The 22,043-nt window shown below is 42.6% G+C and overlaps 1 protein-coding gene across 1 annotated transcript; it reads right to left on the bottom strand.

Annotated features, from left to right (window-relative positions):
* Window positions 1–13,412: 13,412 nt before the first annotated feature.
* LOC131591463 (ATP synthase subunit alpha, mitochondrial-like) lies at window positions 13,413–20,625 on the bottom strand. Its single transcript, XM_058862194.1, has 12 exons — window positions 20,457–20,625; window positions 19,402–19,480; window positions 18,155–18,324; window positions 17,216–17,389; window positions 16,970–17,136; window positions 16,679–16,827; window positions 15,614–15,765; window positions 15,259–15,483; window positions 15,053–15,160; window positions 14,372–14,516; window positions 13,995–14,145; window positions 13,413–13,616 (listed from the first exon to the last, which is right to left on the bottom strand). Exons 1-12 carry the CDS (start codon window positions 20,514–20,516, stop codon window positions 13,535–13,537), a joined length of 1,662 nt encoding a protein of 553 aa, XP_058718177.1. The 5' UTR covers window positions 20,517–20,625; the 3' UTR covers window positions 13,413–13,534.
* Between the last annotated feature and the right edge of the window lie 1,418 nt (window positions 20,626–22,043).

The raw sequence follows: 22,043 nt of genomic DNA, 5'->3' as shown, positions 1-22,043 counted from the left end.
TCTGTTTCTGATCAAAAATAGCACGCCAAACCCCCACAACCAAGTCTTCTGTAGGAGAAAACCCAAAGGCAGCCATGGGCCCTGCAACCATCACCTGCAATACACGTCACGATCACCAGATGTCACTGTTGGACACGAAATGAGTCCCACGGATGCAGCTCAAGGTGTGGTGAAAGAAAGAGAATCGTTTATTTATTCTTTCAGTATTTATAGGTTTCTGACCACGACCAGGGATTGGATAGTCAGGTTAACACCTTCCCAACCGCACTGGCCGTGAGAGATGTCCATCAAAAGGCATATCTTTAATGGAATGTATTAACACCTATGTTTATAGTTACTTTCCTGGGAAAGTGACTAGAACTTGTAGAAAAACCATATTGAAGGCTTGATTCTCAGGGCAACACCATGTATCTTAACACAATGCAACAGCTAGCTTTTATAATTCAAATGATTATTTTTAAGACATTTTTCTGTAGCAGAATTGACCAGTTCTGTCATACAGACACTAAATATCTGAGCCCATAGACTCATCACTGTAGCATTGATTTCCCAGTATGTTTGCTGGTGTTTGTCTTTTACAGTTTGTAATATCACCTGTGGTGAGACTATGACCTACTTGTTGGGAGTTACTAGCCATTCACCCTCTTTATTCTGGGCTTTTAGGTAAGTAGCTAAATTTAAATCTGCTTGACTATATCCAGGACTAACTTCTGGAAGTGAAATAGCTTTTTCAGGTATTAACAATAAGATGCCTGCTTGAGCAACCTCTGTGCATCTTTATCTGCAAGTTTATTTCCTACATGAATTTGGGAATCCCCACAGTGGTATGTTTTGCAGTGTAGCATAGCCACTTCTTTGGGCAGTTGGATAGCGTCAAGGAGGGAGAGTATTTTTTGTTTGTATTTAATCAGAGATCCCTGTGCTCTTAATAGACTTCTCTCTTTCCATATAGCTCCATGGGCATGAACAATGCTAAAAGCATATTTCAAGTCAGTCCATATTGTTAGGACCTGATAATAAGAAAAATGCCTAAAAAATTGCTTTGTCATTTTGTCTACTTATCATAATCTCTTTGAACACTTGAACACTACATGCGGGATGGACCATGAGCATCCGCCTTGAGGTCCATAAAAAGGACTGTGAAATTAGGAGGAGGGAGAATGAAGGACGAAAACTCTAGCCTTCACCTCCCCTCCACCTCACTGTGGCCTGCTAAGCCTTTTACAGCTACGAAAACAACCTGAAGTCTCCAGGAGCTGAGATGACACCAGCCTGGGTGTCATGGTTACAGAAGAAAGAGTGTCAACATGGGTGTAGCCAAACTATGTATTCCACACCCATCTACATTATTCCTGATGAACTGGTAATAGTGGGTCATTTTCAACAGCTGTCCAGTGCATACCCCACCTATGAGCTGGGTGTAGTGTTTTTTTTGTCTTCATGTGATAACTACACCCAGCCTAAGAGGGATCATGTCTGACAATGGGCCATCAAGGAATCCCCAAAATATCCTGTGACTCAAAGGATTACATCATTCCATTGTGAAACTCCCCACCCTGGCAGAGGTACTAAACATTCCTACCTGTATATAACCTGGGGCTTGGGACACCACCACTGGACATCTGGAGGGGGACCAGACCTTCTACAGGATCACCGTTTTTGACAAGAACGCAACCATAATTTCAACAGCACTGCAACCACTGCTTAATTGGACTGCGACCAACCCCCTAACCAACAGGGTGTCAAGTTGTACTCTGACTTTGTGGTTTTAAGCCAGTTTTTCTGTATCATTTATTGTAATCTTTCTATTAAATTGTAACTCTGACTTGAAATCTCTCGCAAGGTATTTGTGTGGGGTTAATTTCTCCCGCTGGTTTACTTTTAAACCAGCACACTGGCAAAAACAGAAACCTACTGTGATACATGTGTGAGTTGTGGAAACCCACCCCACCCCACTCTTGCATCCTCTGGTGTGATCAACGCAAGTGGACCGGAGTCAGCTGCAGGAACCACACACTGCATCTGCATTCCAGCTAAGCTGTTAACCTCCAAGACTGGAAAACACAGATAAGCTACTTCAAGAAGCAGAGAAAAAAAAGGCAAAAACTACTTCACGCCCCTCCCCCCATCTCAGAGGAAAAGTAGCAGTGTGGTGATAAACTATCGCATGCATTAATCTTAGCTTTTCCCAACTTCCCTTTCTTTCTCTTTGCCTCTTATAGAGTTAATAAAATGAAAATACCAGTTTTTTTGTATCAACATATAACTTTGTTTGAGTTTTAAACTTGTTTCGGGGAATATTTGAACCTGAAGTTCTTTCCGCAATTCACAAAGAGCTCTCTTTACTCCTCCATAATTATGAGGATTCTAACACATATGTTTGCTCTTTTTCCTGCTGGCAGTTCCATGGCTTTTAAAAGCTCCATGAGCTCTTCCCTTTCTTCTGAGGTGTCTGTGGGTAGCAGTGCAGCTTCTATTACCTTGATTGTTGTGACTATGTCATACCCAGTTCTTTATTTTCCATCTTGCACCAAGCTATTCTGTTTGTAAAGAACTCTATCTCTGGATCTTCAGTGGGTGCATCATGTAGGTCTGTTCGGCTTGCATATACTTGCTCAATCATCTGTAAGCAATCATGGGTTAACTACTCTTCTTGCATCAGGGTATTCTGAAATTGAGCCAGATTTACTGCTGTGGTTACTTTCAACTCTACATCTTCTTGCTCCATTAGAACAGTCTGAAATTTCAGCATACAGCTCAGGGAAAGCCAATGCCCGCCCACCCCCACCCCCCCCCCCCCCCCGCCCCAGCTTTTGGCCTAGTACAGTGGTTACAGTATGTGGAGTGCACACTACTATCTTTTGACCCAAAGTCAATTTCATGGCTTCTTGGATGAGGAGAACAGTTGCTGCTACAGCTCGCAGGCATCCAGGCTATCCTTGGCTGACACTGTCAAGTTGTTCTGAAAAGTGCCTCAAGGACTCTCAAAGTCTCCTGCCTTCTGAGCCAGAACTCCAAGGGCGGGGTGCTGGTTGTTCGTGCACAAAAAGTTCAAAGGGCTTTGTTAAATATGGAAGTCCTATGGCAGGGGCAGACATCAGGGCTATCTTTAATTTACAGAACGCATGTTCACTCTCAGGAGTCCAAATCAAAGGTCCTTCCAGGGCTTCCTTTAAAAGCTCATATAATGGTTTAACTAAAAGTCCATAATTCAAGACCCACAATCTACACCATCCCTCACAAGAATGCTCTTAAATCTCGGGCAGTTGCATCTTGGGAAACCTGGCAGATGGCCTCTTTTCTGTCCATTCCTAATTTCCACTGTCCTGGAATTATTTCAAACCTTAGGTAGGTGTTATAAATACATACTATAATGTTGGGTTTTTGCAAAATATTGGAATGAATGTTATATATATATATATATATATTTATATAGTTAAAGTAGTTTTACAATAGTTTTTATTTTAACTAAACTTAGGCATAGTAGTGAAATTGTGGGAACTGACAATGGTCAAATAGGAGATTTTTAGGCTTCAGTCATTAGCTTGAGCCTGTGTGAAACTAAGTCACAAAACTTTCTCACTCTGGCCTGAGCCTGAGAAATCATAAGGAGGAATCCAAACAGTCCTTAGAGAAGGAAGACAACCTTTGCAGGTGTTGTTTGGATCCTTGTTGTTTTCTTGCAAGAAACGGTCAAGGGGTGGTGTGCCTAATTGTCCAGTGATGGTGATGTGTTGGTTTAATGACCAATGAAAGTTTTACCTTTTCAGACCTCGTAACTGTCTATAAAAGAAGATATGGAAGAATAAAACTTGCTCTCTTGTGCAACCCAGCCGGAGAGTCTGTGTCATACTTTTGCCATTCTTAATGTAGTGCGACAGTGGAATAGCTGATAGTTATGCTTGAACTGTCTGCTTGGCTGAGAAAACATCCAGTGAACATATGATGGGGACCCTGCTGCTGACATGCCAATTATCAACACCTACCATCTTTGGAGAGAATGGATGAAGGCCCAAACTGAAGGTGATAATGAAGATAGATTAAAACCACAGCCAAGAAACATGCATGCTCTAAAAAGGTGGACCCAAGGAGTGGCCATGCAAAACGGTTCTTCGAAAAGTTTGAATATGTGTAGTTGTTTACAAATATGCAACAGGCATATGGAAATGGTACATAAAGGGTGTTTCCAAAATGGCAGGTGTGCTCTTGGCAGAACACCAAGCACCCAGCCGTTAATCTTTGCTTTATTATCTTTGTCTCTTATTGTCTTCTATTAAACTTTTAAATTTTACCAGGAGAGTGATCCTTGTTTTTCACAGTAGGTAACTTGCTGCTTCATGATTTGAGCTTTTTCCCAAGATATTTTGTAGCCTCCTTGGCCTAGGAAATTTAGAAGGCTTATAGTCTATTCCATGCACTTTTCATTGGTTTCAATTGCTAGTAAGAGGTCATCAACATACTGCAGGACCAGCCCTTCAGGATTCTCTCTTTTTCCAATTCTTTAATTATTTTGCCAGTTGATTCCCAAAAATTCTTGGACTTTTTTTAAATCCTTGTAATACAGTACAGGTAAGCTGTCTTCCAGCCAGTTAGGGGATTTTCCCATTCGAAGGCAAAAATGCTCTGACTCTGCTTATTGAGACGTATGTGTTGGAGACTGAAATGTTATAGTTTACGGCTTATGTTATGAATGCACTCGAGAGAGAGATATACGGTTTAATCTAAGAAAGGTTTTATTAATTACAGCAATCCAGCAATAAGCAAAAGTCAGCGCCGGGCGACAGGAGAGAAGAAAAATTTTCTGCTTCCGTGTTTCTCCTTTTAAATGACTCGGCTTCCGGGTTACGTGTCCTTTCTCCGGCGTCTCTGCGCATGCGTCTCTAGTTACTAGGGGGTCTTTTCTGCTCTCTGGTGGTCGTGGGACGAAGGCTCCAAGTCTTCCTCAATCTTACTCTGCTGACCTTTTCTCACTGTTTTCCCTTTAAGGCTTATCTTGTCCTGGCATTCCAGAAATCTCTGCCAGGCTGTTAATTATTATGCGAGCCTCAGCGATTTAGCGGCCTTCAACCTCCTCCCGATTTTACACACAAAGCACAATTTTGCAAAGCATCATATCATATCTATATATTTAGGCGAACAAAAGAGTTTCTGTCTATTACAGCTTAAACATCTTAATGAAAGATTTTTGCCTATTATAGTAAAACTGTATAATAAAAGCTGCATGGAAGACCACCACACCCTGGATGGGCCTCCTGACTGAGGCCCTGGAATGCAAGTTGATAGAGACAAGACAAAATGACTCAGGTCTGGGCTGGGGGAGAAGACTAAATTCACAGGAGGATCAAGCCTAGCACTTCAGAGTGGAGACCACAGCCCCAGACTTATCTTTTGTCAGGTTCGAACAGACCCCTACACCAAAGGGGAGGAGGAAAAAGAGAGGTTTTAGGTGTGTAGTGAAAAGCCTCTGGTTCAAGGCAGTAAATGCCCATCCTCCACTGTGCAGACTGGCCCAGCTGCAGGGGCCCCTTCACCCTGGGAAAAGCTGCATCTACATGAAGGACAGCAGAGGGGATGTCATGGCTGATCAAAGGCCCCAACCCCAAAGGAGTCCCCAGACCCTGCACCAGAGCACTGCAACATGATGCAACAAAACCACAGTGTTGCAAGGGATAGTATCAAACTAGCCCTCCCCAGGGGAGGCATGTGGGTATTCCCACCTGGCTCGAACATATATTAATCCATTAGATTCTATACATTTCCGTGGTGGAGGATCCTCACCACCAAGAAGACTAGATGGAGGGTGTCGCCCTGAAAACTCAGCTTCTGAGCTTGCTAACATAGTTTTCTAAAGACTTTCCCAGGACAGTAACTGTAAACATAGATATGTGTACATTCTTTCTGTTACACGTCTTGTGATGGGCATCTCTCATGGCCAGTGCAGTGAGAAAGTGTTATCCTGACCATCCAATCCCTGGCCATGGTCAGAAGCCTATAAATCCTGGGAGGAAAAATAAACTCTCTCTTCTTTTCACCACACCTCGACCTGTGTCCGTGTGATCTATTCATCTTCAGCGGCAACAGGAGGGGAGCAGTGAGATGTTGTTGGGACCCTCCTTGGAAGGGTGATATGTTTCTACCTAACTCCTGTCACTCTCTCCCTGTCCCCCCCAACTCCTTGTTTTCTTCCTTCCTTCCTTCCTTCCTTCCTTCCTTCCTTCCTTCCTTCCTTCCTTCCTTCCTTCCTTCCTTCCTTCCTTCCTTCCTTCCTTCCTTCCTTCCTTCCTTCCTTCCTTCCTTCCTTCCTTCCTTCCTTCCTTCCTTCCCTTCCTTCCTTCCTTCCTTCCTTCCTTCCTTCCTTCCTTCCTTCCGTCTCCCTTTCCTTTCCTTTCCTTTCCTTTCCTTTCCTTTCCTTTCCTTTCCTTTCCTTTCCTTTCCTTTCCTTTCCTTTCCTTTCCTTTCCTTTCCTTTCCTTTCCTTTCCTTTCCTTTCCTTTCCTTTCCTTTCCTTTCCTTTCCTTTCCTTTCCTTTCCCTCTCTCTTTCTTTCTCTTTGCTTCCTTTACTATTAAGTAAAATATATCAACTTTTTTGGCACAACATCTAACCTCATTTGGTTTTAATCAAGTTTGGGATGTCAGGAAAATTAATCCACAAACACCAGAGGTTTATGTCCAAAAAGGAAGACAGAGGAGTCACGTAACTTTATTCGAATAAAGGGAGAGGCCATGGGGCATTTCCCTGGGGTCTCTCAATTTTTTGGAGGACACAGCCTCCTTTTTATCCTAATTTCCCAACTGCATGTCCCTCTCTCTTTCCCCATTGGCTGAGGTACTTGAGAGATACAGACTTTCTGAAACACCTAATACCAAAACCCCCTTCTACTGTATAACCCACCCCTTTGTCTTTTCCTTTTCTTGTAAATGCATATTATAATATTGGCTTTTTGCAAGTATTAAGATGAATGTTATATGTATAACATTAAAATGTCTTTGCTGTGTGAATGTAGTTTTTTCTCCTGCTATTAGTAAAATTTAGGTAATAGTTGATATAGTATGTTTGAACTGCCTGCCTGGTTAGAATAACATCCAGTGAACAGATGATGGGGACCTGGCTGCTATCAACACTCACCATCTGTGGAAAGAAGGAGCTAAAGCCCAAATTAAAAGTTGATAAGAAGAGGATTAAAACCACAAGCCAAGAAACACGCATGCTCTAAAAAGGTGGATCCAAGGAGTGGCCATGCAAAATAGTTCCTGGAAAATGTAAACTAGTTAATAGAAAAGTCTGAATATGCATAAACTCTATGAATATGCATCAAGTTGATGCGATAGAAATGGTATCTAAAGGGTGTTTCCAAAACATCAGGTGTGCTCTTGGCAGAGTGCCAAGCACCCAGCCATTTTAACCCTCTGCTTTATTGTCTTTGTCTCCTATTGTCTTCATTTTATTAAACCTTTTAAAATTTGCCAGAACAGTGAACATCGTTTTTCACAGTGTCAATTAGTGGAATTCCTTATGGAATTTGTAGTTCTTCCAATTGTTTCTTTCATCTCTCAGTATTCAATTTTATTTATCATCAGACCTACAGTTTGTTTATAAAGACAAATCTCTCATTCCATTTATCAATCAGTGGAATCCTTCCCATTGTTTTGTTTATCTCTCAGTATCTAGATTTATTTACCAGCAAATCCACAGTTTGTTTGTAAAGACAAGTTCCTCATTCCTTTCAGGGGTATATTTCAAACCTTTCTCGATTTGATCCATTTTATTCACAGAGACTTAACTTTCCTTGTTCTTCTCTTTTAACCCATTCGTAACAACATCAAAAGACCCTTTTGGCCATGGTATCTCCAAGTAGTTCACCAGTGGTCAATTAATATTATTAAACCTTCAACCTGGCACTTTCTCCAGCACAGCAGCAGTCACTTGCTAGAATGTATTTTGGCTGCATAGGGCAGGTTGTAAAGTCACAGCTCTCAAGATGTGTGGAGGGGTAGTGCCTGCCAGGGCATCATAGAATCATAGAAGGATTTGAGTTGGAAAAGACCTTGAAACACCATCTAGTCCAACTCCCCTGCAATGAGCAGGGACATCTTCAACTAGATCAGTTTGCTCAGAGCCCTGCCCAACCCAATCTTGAATATTTCCAGGGATGGAACATCCACCACCTCTCTGAGCAACTTTGTGCCAGCATTTCACCATCACAGGATGCTTAGAGAGTTCAGCAATGGCACCCCAGGACCACAATTGTAGGCAACTTTGGAGCCAGCTCTGAGCAGAGAGGGGTGACCCCCATCTCTTGCTAGCTCTAATCCCACTACCCTCATCCCACTGTACACCCACTCACTCAGAAGTGGGCCCTGAACCATGCCTCCCACATCCTGCCACTGCACTCCACCATCAGCTTGCCCAGCAAGTCCAACTCTGGGGCACAGTGTCCCCACTCACACATGGTTACATTTTCCCCACTTGCCATGTGGGCCTTCACTGTTCGTTCCTGGGTTTCCATGGGTTGGGGGAACAATGTGGATACTTGTCCTGGGGTGACTTTATGATACTGGTATCCCCAATCGTCTGGTTTATGTTATATATTAAGTTCTGCACCTTTAAGACCGGCTTTGAGAGCAAGAGAGGGGGAAGAAGAAGCGCGCAGTTTGTGTTAAAGAAAAACATCACTCCCACACCTTGCTCCTGGACTGTGGTGTCTGCAGCACTGACAGACAGAGGGACAGAGCTTCTCTCTGGTTTTTAGTTAGTTTTAGCTAGCTGAGGCAGAGGAGTTCCCTGGACCTTTGTTTTTTTCCTTTTTTCTTGGATCTGTGCAAGCCTGCTCTGGACTGAACACCCAGCCAAACCCCAGGAGCTCACGCCTGTGGCCCACCGGGGCCTGGGCCTCGGCACTTTCCAGCGCCAGAGGGACTGATAAGAACCTGAGCGAGCCGAGCTACACCACATGAAAAGGACTTTTCTTCCTAGACTTGCCATCCCATCGAACAGCAAGAGGTTTTATTATTTAATATTATTCAATTTTCTGTTAAATAAACAGCTTTTTCCACTTCTCTCCAAGGAATTTTTTTTTCCCTTTCCTGGACCAGTTGGTGGGGAGGGGGCATTTCCCTGGAGAAATCCCCATTTGGAGTTTTCCTCCCTAATTTGCCCTAAACTAGGACATGCAAAAAGCAAGCAGGGAACAGAGCCTGTGTGAAACTAAGTCACACAAGCTTCTCACTCTGGCCTAAGAAAGCATGAGAAAGAATCCAAACAGTCCTTGGTAAAGGACAACAATCTGCAGGTGTTGCTTAGTCAAGGGGTGGTGTTCCGCTTATGGTGATGTGTTGCTTTAATGACCAATGAGAGTTTTACCTCTCGGACCTTCTCAAACGTGTATAAAAGAAGATTAAGAATAATAAACTTTGCTTTCTTGGACAATGAAGCTAAGGGAGTCAGTGTCGTACTCCTCACCATTCCTAATATAGTGCAACAGAACAAGGTGCACTGCTGCAGATGGGTGAGATCAAGGGAACACGAGGTACCGGCATTGGCATGCCATGGGAAAAACCCACTAGTGATAGCCAAACACAATTAACCCACACGGTTTCCCAAAGGAAATGTGGAGCAGAGGGTGAGCAACAGAGCCAGCTGCTGCATGGCCACACCCATACAATCTGCAGTGCTTTTCCCAGATAGCTTGGCATGGGGTTGCCAGAGTATTTTGGAAAGGTTTCATAGAATTGCAGAATTGCTTAGGTTGAAAAAGATCTCCAAGATCATTGAGTCTAACCATTAAACCAGCATTGCCAAGCCCACCACTAAACCATGTCCTCAAGTGCCACATCTACGCATCTTTTAAATCCCTCCAGGGATGGTGACTCCACCACTTCTCTGGGCAGCCCGTTCCAATGCCTGACCATCTTTTCAGTGAATAAATTTCTCTAATATACAATCTAAACCTTCCCTGGTACACCTGGAGGCCATTTCCTCTTGTCCTATCACTTGTTACTTAGGAGAAGTGACCAACTCCCACCTTGCTACAACCTCCTTTCAGGGGGTTGTAGAACACAAAAAGGTGGACACTGAGCCTCCTTTTCTCCAGGTTAAACACCCTCAGCTGCTTCTCATAAGACACAACCCTCCTTCACAATACACATCCTACTCTTATTTATAGCTTATTATGGGCCACTGACCAAGAGGAGATGCCAGGTAAACAAACCTCTGAGCAGTGCTTAAAGATGAAAGCAGCTGAGATAGGACACTGCTGGAAAGCCTGAATCACACCTGCTGCTCTGACCTGCTGCCTGCTTTAACATGTGGATAGCTAAAACAGTAATGTTTAAAAAAAAAGCATATTCCACTTACTGAAACCAGTCTGCTTAATTGTAACCTGAGGCTGACTTAAACCAGACAAACCCTGTCCACACTCCCAAGAGGGCACAAGCCATCATTACAAATCCACACTATCATGGCCTAAAGGGGCTACAACAGCTGACTTTCCCAGGCCTCCCTACTCTAACATGTCAGCTCTCCCAAGAAAGATGTCTGACACTCTTGGGCTAAAAATAAGTGTTCATTTGTTTCCTGTACTGCAGAGCTCACACTCCAAACACTCAGGCCATTAACAAATGTAGCAGGTTGACCTTGGCTGGGTGCCAAATGCCCACTAAGCTGCTCTATTACTGCCTTTCTTAATGGGACAGGGGCAAGAATAAGATTGAGAACAACCAGTGGGTGAGATAAGGCAGTTTTATTACAGTGAAAGGAAAGAAATAAATGAGATTCTGTGTATGCATAAGCTAAAAAGGAATGTCAATCTCTACTTCCCATTAACAACGATGTTCAGACATTTCCTGGGAAGTAGGGCTTCAGCATATAATTGCATATTATATTATTGGCTTTTCACAAATATTAAAACAAATGTTATATGTATAATGTTGGAAAACTTTGCTGTACTAATATAATTCCTTTTATTTCTGTTATTGATAAAACTTAGAAATGATCATGTAATACATATATATATATGTTAGGCTGTAGCATGGTATTAAAATAAAGACTGCTTTTGTTCATATAACCTAGAGACTGAAAAGATAGTCAGAACCCCCCTGCATTCTTAGATTATCTTATCCAGGTGAAGACAGCAGTGAGCAGAGCTCCAAGGGAGGAATTTACTGAACCTCTGTTATTGGGGAGTGTGACTCAACAGAGCCGAGATGACTGATCTATTGGAGAGAAGGGGAGTTGAAGCTAAACAAAGGAACATCTAAAACTTAAGAGGAATGTTTGAATAATGTATAAGAATTTATAATTTATGAATATGTAATAGATTTGTGTTTTTAAGGGACAATCCTTTGTTAGCAAGGCATGCTCTTGGCTGAATGCTGAGGCACCCAGCCATATTTGTTCATTTTGCTTTATTTCTGTCTCCTAATTTTCTATTAAACTCTTTCAATTTTATATAAAAAAGTGTGAATCTCATTTTTCACAGCACACATAATGGTTCCTCTGGAAGGAAAACTGAAGAATCACAAACACCCCTCTTTTCTCTCCCTTAGATTTATATATCTGAGCTGACATCATATAGTATTGATGCCTTAGGATCTTAGCTATTTTTCATATATTTGTAATCCTGCAATTCTTTAGTGTATAACTGAACTCCATATAGTGTTAGCTACTGTTTTCCCATTTTGGTCAGACAAAACAATTCCTCTCTAGGCCTGGGAATCAAGGACACCTTACTGTCTCAGGCCCCAAGAAATGTAAACTAAAGTGAGTTGAGAGGTGAACAAACTTGGGGTAAATGCCTTCATTACCTGAAGCTGTAATTGGAAGATTAACCCCCAATATGCAAATGGACCAAACTTATAAAAGTATGAAAATCTGTGACCCATCATCCATTTTTTTGGGTGTAGCCCCGGGGGGGGGGGGGGGGGGGGGGGCCTTCATTTGCCCAAAATGTACCTGAAGGCCCTTCAATAACTGCTTTTTATTCCCTTAATTTTGTCTGGCCTGTTTTTAGGTAGTCCCAAAAGGCATCAGTATGGAATGTCCTTTTGGCTAATTTGGGTCAGCTGGCCTGGTTCTGTCCTCTTCCATCCCTTTGATGGGGGAAGGAATGTCAGAGGGACAGCACTGCTCAGCAGTAGCCAAAACACTGGTCTATTATAAGCACCCTTCTAGCTACTAATGTAAAGCACAGCACTGTGAAGGCTGTGAACTTTACCTTAATCAGACCCAGTACACCAGAGCAGCTTGTTAGCCTGGAACTGTCAAAATGCATCTAGCTGCCTGTAACACAGCAGGTTCAAACTGGGAGGCAAGATAGTCCTGTGAAGGAAATTAACTGGGAACAGAGTGAGCAGCCTCAAGAGCAGTCCTGATCACAGGTAACTGCAGTACAATAGCTCACCAAGGATTAAGGACCAAGCTCCAGTGTCACTGTTGGACACGATGTAGAAGAGCGGGTTCACAGCACACACCAGCCAAGTTGCTAGGAAGATGAGCCTTTATTCTCCAAACTTTTCAGCTTTTATAGGGTCTTAGGCTACAGGGTTAACATGATTGGGTAAGGGAACACCACCTCTTGTCCCATTGGTGGGACAAGAGAAAAACATGCTATCGACAGTTATGCAGAACTGTTTTGAGAAAGCAAGATGATTTACAAATGTTGTCCTTGAGTGTGAGATTTCCCAAGAAACTTTCCCGTGGGAACAGATCTGCCACTGACAGCCTGCAATTCCCTCAGGCTCAGAGAAAATCAGGTCCACACTCCAGTGCACCAGGTAAAGTTGAATACACCACACAAAGTAGAGCAACTTTTAACTTTCCTACATCCTAGATAGGTCTAACACTGGGATCTCACGCCTCACATGGCATGCAGAAGTTGGGAAATGAAAGCAATGTTCTGGTATATAACCTTCCTCCATCCCACCCACTAACAATTGCTGACAGTTTATTGACAGAATTAGTCAACTACAGTTGTCCCAAGACACAAGGACCTCAGTTCCGAGAGAACCTATCTTCCAAAAGCCAGGCCCCAGGATAGGTTAGACAGCAATTCTAAGAAATACTCTGCCACAGTATCAGGCTGTTTGAGATTCCTGTGAGGTCCAACTAGTTACCACCCAAGACAACATAAACTGTTTCCCCAGCTGAATGCCTTTTTCTCAGATATCAGCTGCCTGGCAAAAAGTATGAAGACTCCAAGAACAACACTCAGCTCTGTCACAATGGGAACTGTGGTCACAGCTCCAGAAACTAACTGCTACACCTCCTCATTCATGTAAGTGGAGTTTGATCCAGCTGGGGAGTTAAGATACCCCCAATTATTCAGAGTTCCTTTAAGCAAGCACGTGTCAGAGGGACTCCTCCACAGTTTTAAAGGTGAAAGCAGCTAGCTAGAAGGCAATCAGAATATACAAGCCTTTTTACATAGGAACTTTTATTCTCATTGAGATCTGTACATTCAAGTTGCACACTTTTAAATCTTTGATGGAACTGGAGCACTGGATCACAAGAGCCTGGTCTGTTTGAACAGTTTTAAGTTTATGCCTCAAAAGTAGCCAGGAAACTTGTGACTATTTCCTTCAACTTAGCTTCTGTCTGGTCAGAGATCTTCCCTTCAGTCCTGTTGAAAGAGTTTAGTTAAACTTCCAACACAGAAATAGATAGATGGTCAATCCCTAAGACAAAGGCTTCACAGCAAACCTTCCCATTTCTAACAAAATTAGTAGATGAATTAAAACATTTATGTTTGATACATGAATTTGTACTACTAACATAACACCCCTTTCTCCATTTTAAGCATCAACTGGATTTCCTAAGAACTAAAGTCATGAAAGCTGAGCTCTGGACAACTGGAAGGCTGATTTAATTTCCAGTTCTGGTACAGGCAGCTTAAGGCCTGGTGTTCTGGGCTACACTAAATTAACAGTTCAGTGACCATTATCTGTACTCCAGCCATCAAATCAATACCCTTGGGATGAAGCAGGATAAATCATCATACCTGATTGTGGAGAGGAGAGCCTGGTGCTGACTCAGTACATGAGCTAGGAAAGCACTCTCAAATTTAGTAATTTTGCTGGGCTCCAGCTTGTCCAAGTGACCTCTTACACCAGCATAGATGACTGCAACCTGTTCTTCAATAGCCATGGGAACTGCAGAAGAGAGCACTCATGGCATCAGTAACTCTCACATCAGGACACATCAGTACTATGCAGTCCTTTCTTTGAAGATCAACTGCACATACACAACATGGTTCAAAAGCAAGTCTGCATTTACCATATGCACAGAATGGACATGGTAAATGCTGCCACAAAGACCAATTTTGTTAGCACAAGTGACTAATGTGAAATGCAGACTTTTTAAGTTCAAGACACTCACCATATTGTCCTTGTTTGAGTAGCTCTGTCAGACGTACACCACGGTTCAGCAGCTGTTGTGTAGCAGCATCCAGATCAGAGCCAAACTGGGCAAAGGCAGCTACTTCACGATACTGAGCCAATTCCAGCTTCATGGTACCTGCCACCTACAACACAATATACAGATCAGACTGAGTTTGATCACCTTTTAAATGTATCTAGGAGTTTGCAGGTTATCTTCAGATGACAGCTGTCACAAGTCGGCTTTGCTTTCCATACCAGAAAACTGAATCCCAAGATCCTGACAGATGATTATTTGCATTTCTAAATATCCCACCTTTTAATATAAGCATGCCTCCCTAAAACAGTGATCATTAATATTAAACCTCTAATTACATATATGGACTAAAAGCATAGGGTTAAGAGAGTATTCTCTATTTCTAGTTAGATCAGTACCCAGCTCAGCATACTGAAACATAATCTTATATCTTTATGCAGATACAATTTTCCTTTCTCTCCCGCCTCGCTCAACAAGTAATAAAAATATCAAAGAGATATAAAAAGTTTGTTCTTTTATAGTTTCATAACACTAAGAAATCCAAAGCTTTATTCCCTCTCTATTCACAGCTCTTTCGAGTGAAATAGGTTGGAAGGCCTACACACTACTCATCTCTAGCAAGAGGAGCAGCAGTTTCATGCTTACCTGCTTCATAGCCCTGGTCTGAGCAGCAGAACCTACACGGGACACAGACAGACCAACATTGATGGCTGGACGGATACCTTTGTAGAACAACTCAGTTTCCAAGAAAATCTGTAAGAGAGAATTATTATCTTGGTCAGAAGCTTGAAAGCTTCCTCAGAGACCTGACAGTAAATAACACAGATGTACACTGGGATGTGAAGTCCTACCTGTCCATCAGTGATGGAGATGACATTGGTTGGAATGTAAGCAGACACATCACCAGCCTGAGTTTCAATGACAGGCAAGGCAGTCAGAGAGCCACCTCCAAAGGAGTCATTCATTTTGGCTGCTCTCTCCAGCAGGCGAGAGTGCAGGTAGAACACATCACCTGGGTAGGCTTCACGGCCAGGTGGACGACGCAGCAGCAGAGACATCTGACGATAAGCAACAGCCTACATCATATAAAGAAAGCTTTCAGATTTCAGAAGCTCATTTAACATTTTGGATTTCTAAACTTGAGGTGATCTTACAGCTACAAACACCAATGTTAGACTATGAGCCCTATAAACAACGTTTCCTGACCTGCTTGGACAAGTCATCATAGATGATTAACGCGTGTTTTCCATTGTCTCTGAAGTATTCACCCATGGAGCAGCCAGAATAGGGAGCCAGATACTGAAGGGGTGCTGCATCAGATGCTGTGGCAGACACCACAATAGTGTACTTCATGGCATCTGGAAAAAATTGGAGAAACACACCACTGAGTAGATTACCTCACCATGCCTGTAATCAGCAAATACAATGCACATGTGAAGTACTAAGTTGCTAAAGCAAGCCCAGGCAGCATCACTACATTGTTACAGGAAAGCCTACTGTACTAGATGAACATGTCTGTTAGCTCAACTAGCTCAAGTTTCAAGAGCAAGTTCACAGCCACCTAACACTTGCAGGCTTCTTTTTCATTTAAAATTAAACTTAAACTTGAACCAAGACACACTTTTGTTCTAGAAGTAACTCAGCCTGAAAGTCCATAGTTTCCTGGCTGTTGCAAGGCAATACTATCATTTGTTTCACAGTCCCAAACAAATTACTGTCCTAAAATGTGGGGTTCTTTTCCTGCTACTTATGACTGCTTGACCAGCAGATAAGAGGTAAGGTACCTGATTCTCTTGCAAGCTCTGTTACATATGCTGCCTTGGTCAACTGTTCCTGAAAAGATGCTATAATTTAATCCCTTACGTTCGGGCAGTCAAGACTCTCCACTTAAATTTTTACCGGTCATTCACACTTACATGCATATGAAACACAAAGTCCATATAAATACTTGTAGGCCATAGCTTGTCACCAGGCCTGCCAAGAGGAACCTCTCAACTCTGCTAGGAAAAAAAAAATAGGCTGACTTTTCCAGAAGAAATTCAGCAGTTTTGGGACTTCAAAAGAGTCTTCTAATGCAATGTAGCAAAATTAAGGGGTTGTTTTCCCCCAGATACCTAGAAAGATTTCTTGTCCACAAAAGTAGTTCATCCATTTAATAAAAAAAAAAAATTCTGTCTATACTTGCAGCTAGGAGAGGTCACAGCAGTATTCAGCATTATGAGAACAGGATGGCACTAGTTACCAGGCTCAACCATCTTAAAAAATCTGTACCTGCATCAGTGAGCCTCTTCACCAGCTGAGCAACAGTAGATCTCTTCTGGCCAATTGCAACATAGATACAATACAGCTTCTTCTTCTCATCTGTGCCATCATTGAATCGTTTCTGGTTGATTATTGTGTCAATTGCAATTGAAGTTTTCCTGGGTAACACAGGTTGATAAGTTAAGCTGCCTGCAGTTCTCCCAACCTCTACACAGTTTTGTGCTCAGTTCTGTACATTGGTGCACACTGCACTCAAGTCTCTGTTAAAGGAAACATTTTTGGCTTGGGCAATTAACTTACCCGGTCTGCCGGTCACCAATTATCAGTTCACGCTGGCCACGACCAATTGGCACCAAGCTGTCTACAGCCTTAATCCCAGTCTGCATAGGTTCGCGCACAGAGATTCTGGGAATGATCCCAGGGGCCTTTAAGCCAACTCTCCTACGTGTCTTAGATGCAATAGAACCCTTAAAAAAAGAAAAGAAACTGTTGCAGTCTGTATCACATAGATACAAGCAGAGGTAGTAAGCACCAAGTTACACTTACCTTCCCATCAATTGGATTACCCAGGGCATCTACAACACGGCCCAGCAGCTCTTCCCCAACTGGAACATCCACAATTGCACCAGTCCTCTTCACAACATCCCCCTCTTTGATCAGTCTGTCATTACCAAACACAACAACACCAACATTGTCGGGCTCCAAATTCAAGGACATACCCTAGGACAAAGATCACATTATCCTGAGAAAACCCATACCAACATCTACAAAAACTGTCACAGTTTAATACCAATGTGATCATTCTACAGTATAAGGTGCCACATAATTTATCTCAATCTTATTTATAACAATAGTCAATGTTCTGCTTTTATGAACAATGCATCTATGTCCATATTGGTTAGAGAACCTGCCTGCCTAAGCCTTCAACTTACCACATAATTATACTGCAGCAGTCTAGCATTGCCATTTATCTCTCTAAAAAGAGCAGAAAGAATAAGCAGGATTCAAATACAACATTTATCTTTTGCCTAAGATTTGTATAAGGAAAAAGCACTAACTTATTCTCTGGCCAAGGTGAGTTAGGTTATTAAAAATATTGGAAGAGCTGTTGCAGTACTCTCAGAACAGTCAGACAGCTTTTTTTTATTTTAATGTAGAATGAGGCTGTGATTCAACAGTAAACAAAAAAGCCAGCATGAAACCAAAGAAAACAAAATCCAATAGCAGATTAGATCTTCTACCTCCTAGTTGAAGACACAAAATTCAAATGCTAGCCAAGAACTAGACACTGAAAGCAAAGTGTTATGAATTCAAATATATGCTTTTTATAGTATTATATTAGCTAGCTAATACTTATTAAAGTTGAAATGAAGTTTGCAAGAGGTTCACACAGGTACCACCAAGAACAGTCTCATTCTCCTTTAAAAGTCCTAATTGTAAAAAATATATTTCTAGACTAAACAAACTGCTTTAGTGAAAGTTTACCTTCAGTCCAGAAGAGAATTCAACCATTTCCTCTGCTTGGACATTTCTTAGGCCATACACACGGGCAATACCATCACCAATTGAGAGCACACGACCAGTCTCCTCAAGTTCAGCAGAGGTATCAGCTCCCAAAATACGTTCCTCAAGAATAGAGGATACCTCAGCAGTACCTGGAAAGAGACATTTCACACCTGACTTAGCACATTAAAACAAGATATGAATTTAGTAAGCTTGTCTTGAATTTACAGGCCAAGGTGCCCTCTCTGGTATGCCACGAGGTCTAGCAAGCAACATGCTAGATGCACAAGATAAACAACAGCTTCTGTATTCCCAGCTAAGAAAAGCAGATTCAACACATCATTACAAGACAGCTTCAATTAAAACATTGATGACTGTTTAGTTACCAGTTTCCTTCATTATGTCTTACACTATTAACAATCTCTCCCTCTAGAAAAAAATTAGATTAAATAATTAGGCTAAGAACAGACATTCTCACTCCACTTGCAGAGAGGTTACTTAAACTGGAGGCATCAAAACATCCTGTGATTTGCAATCCAAGATCCAAATATATTTAAAGAAACTTGATACATTTAAGAAGTTGTTCAATATAAGCCGTAAAAATGTGTACTCCATATTCCTTAAATTTGTTTGGCAGCGTACCTCCAAAAACCCTTTATTTCCCCAGCCAGGAAACAGTAAATAAAATTGTGAAATTTTTATTTTCTAATACATTTAATAACCCCAAGCCACTTTGAAAATTGTATATGAACCACTATCAAAAACACAGTTACGCAGGGACACTGTTTTCTCTAAACACCAAAATGCTGGCAGCAAAAAGTTATGCTCAAGGACAAAACACTGGCAGGCCTGGGAGTCATCTGTTCCTTCATACTGTTACAAACAAGATAAAAAATTAGAATTTGAGGCTGCTTTTTTTTTTCCCCAAAATAAGAGGGGACTGCAAGAGTTCTGACTATCAGAATGAGATAATTCTGAATGGAATCCTCACAAAGCAGATAAACTGCATAAACTGATGTGACCACTCCTTGGTTTGGGCATAATCTGAATAGTTATTAAAGCAAAGTCTGCTAGATGTGACTGTGCAAAACTTAAGTTAAATACTGTCACTATATAAACATCCTTAAGCATTCTGTCGACTGATACACACACCATATTCAAATTCCCTTTTGTCTGATAGAATAAGTTCTTAGACCACACTGTTATATGAAGACCTTCCTCAGACTCACCAGTTTTCTGAAAGCATGTTTTGGAGGCATGGAGGTTTCTTGCAGCAACAAACGCTGCACCCAGGGTGTTTCTGGAAATCTAGAACAAGTAATTGTTTCAGTAACAGTGAAATTTCCTCATTCATTAAAAAAAAAGGTTGAGAGGTAACAGTAATATTTTTGATCATGAATTTATAAATTTAACGTGTCTCAGTTTTGAGTTTAGTCCCACAGCACTCCAATCACAAGGACAGCTGGTAAAAGAGATTGCTCAAAATTATTTGCTGCATTTTTCTGTGTTGCAGTGCTGTCAACCACAACAGTACCGCAGCAGATCCCAAAGCAACATCTCCTCTCGCCTGCCACCTTTGTGCTGAACGTCAAATGCTTGTGGCAGAAAGAAATCACCACAACCCTCACGGTTCTCCACAAGGGAGAAATTATGTTGTATTCTAAGGGATGACCCTCTTAAAAAAAAAAATCTGCAAAATATCTGGTATGGCTAGAACATAGACGAGAGCAAAAACAACAACAAAAAAAAATTTGTGATAATGAATGCAATAAAATGTTATACTCCTATGTCCTAAGTAAAGCTCCCAGTGCAGCTCCAGGCACCGTTAATGCTATTTCTCTGAACGCCTGGGCAGGCCTCTCCTCCGTTCACCTTCACAAGGGACACCAGCGGGAACAGATCTTCACATCCCCAGCTCTTCTCACCAAGATGGGGGGGGGGGGGGGAAAGAAAACACCACCTGGCAAAGCTTTGCAGGGCAAATCCCTCACCTTGATTTGGATCGGGCAGCTTTCAGACATTAACCTGAACCCCAACAGCGCCAAGCACCATCACCGGGGATGGACAGGCCGTCCTCCACCTACCAAATGAGGGCACCCTGACTCTCTCATCAGTAGGTCTGGCCCCGCTGACACCCGACGCTAAGGTGAGCCCCCCATCTCAAACTCCCGAGAGCGGGAGGCCTCAGCTTCTCAATGTCACCGCGGTCCCCAAGATGGCGGCGGCGGCGGCCACCTCCCGCCCGCCACCTCCGCTCGCTGCAGGGAGGGGAGAGCGTGCTCACCAAGCCAGCTTGTCGTGGCAGAGGGCGGACGAGAGAGGCAGCCAGGCGGGCGAAGAACATGACGATGGCGGCAACGGCTCCTTCAGAGAAAACTGTAGCAGATAGACGACAAATACCAGCCCAACACTACCTCGCAGAAATGGCGGTAGCTCGCTCCACCTCTTATTACGACAAGGCCGCGCCCAGGAGGCAGGGCAGGGCGGGGTGGGACGATGCGATAGGAAGGGAAGGGAATTGCTTGCGCCGCCGGTTTTCTTTAGCGTCCTGGCGCCTTCCACCTCCAGCGCCTCTGAGCGCATGGGGGAACAGATGCATACTTTTATATATATATATATATATATATATATATATATATATGTACTGTTGAAATGTCCCTCGCCGGGCGGAAAAGGCGGAGAGTAGCGGCGGGGTGGAACTAGACTAGACTAAACTAGACTAGACTGGGGACATGAGAACCTGAGAAAGACGGGGGCCGTTGCGAGGTGCACGAAGTTAGGATGTGTGGATTATGAGACAGAAGCATGGACATAGGGCAGGAATGTGAGGGGCTGTGGGGCAGGGGGTAGTTGGGGGAGTGACCCCACCACCACTTTCTTGGAGCTGTGGGTGCTTGCACTCTTGGCCGCCCCTGTCTCAATGTAGCAGCTGGGTAGTAGAAGAAAAGTGTGGTAGAGAAGTGCTGCCATCTCGCCTGTGCTCTGGAAACGGGTAAAAGGAATGTCATGTGCAGCACAGTATTGGTTTTCTTACTGTTGTACGGAAAATCACACTATGAAAAGTCAGTGTCCATAAAGGAGACAGAGGAGTCTTGCAACTTTATTCGAATAAAGGGAGAGAGTTCACTGGGGCACACGCCCACAGGGGTTTTCTTTCTTGAAGTTTTGGAGGACCCAGCCTCCTTTGATCCTAAACTCCCGGCCGCATGTTGCCCTCTTCCTTTCCCCATTGGCTGACGTACTAGGAAGGTACAGCCTTTCTGAACCGCCTTCTGAACCTACTATTTTACCCCAAAGTTCAGAAGTTCAGGCTTGTGCAGATCCCTGTCTGTTTCAGGAGCCAAGCTATCTGGGCTCTGTAACAAACCTGCTGTCCAAAGTCAGTAGAGACATTAAGACCCATTTCAAAGATGTTAACGCCCATCAAATTGTTTGTAGAGACATTAGCACACATCTTTCCTCACACATTTGTCATAGATACATAGTATAATATTGGCTTTTTGCAAGTATTAAGATGAATGCTATATGTATAATGTTAAAGTGGCTTTGCTGTAATAGTCGATATAGTATGTTTGAACTGTCTGCTTAGTTAGGATAACATTCAATGAACAGATGATGGGGACCCTGCTGATTATCAACACTCACCATCTGTGGAAAGAAAGAGACAATGCCCAAATTGAAAGGTGATAAGAAGATAATTAAAACCAGAAGCCAAGAAACACGCATGCTCTAAAAAGATGGACCCAAGGAGTGGTCATGCTAAAAAGTTCCTGGAAAATGTAAACTAGTTAATTGAAAAGTTTGAATATGCATAAAGTCTTATGAATATGCATCAAGTTGATGCAATAGAAATGGTATCTAAAGGGTGTTT

The sequence above is a fragment of the Poecile atricapillus genome, chromosome W, assembly GCF_030490865.1.
Source record: "Poecile atricapillus isolate bPoeAtr1 chromosome W, bPoeAtr1.hap1, whole genome shotgun sequence".
Lineage (NCBI taxonomy): Eukaryota > Metazoa > Chordata > Aves > Passeriformes > Paridae > Poecile > Poecile atricapillus.
The sequence above is the reverse complement of the archived record's forward strand: the minus strand, read 5'-3'. Positions and strand labels throughout refer to the sequence as shown.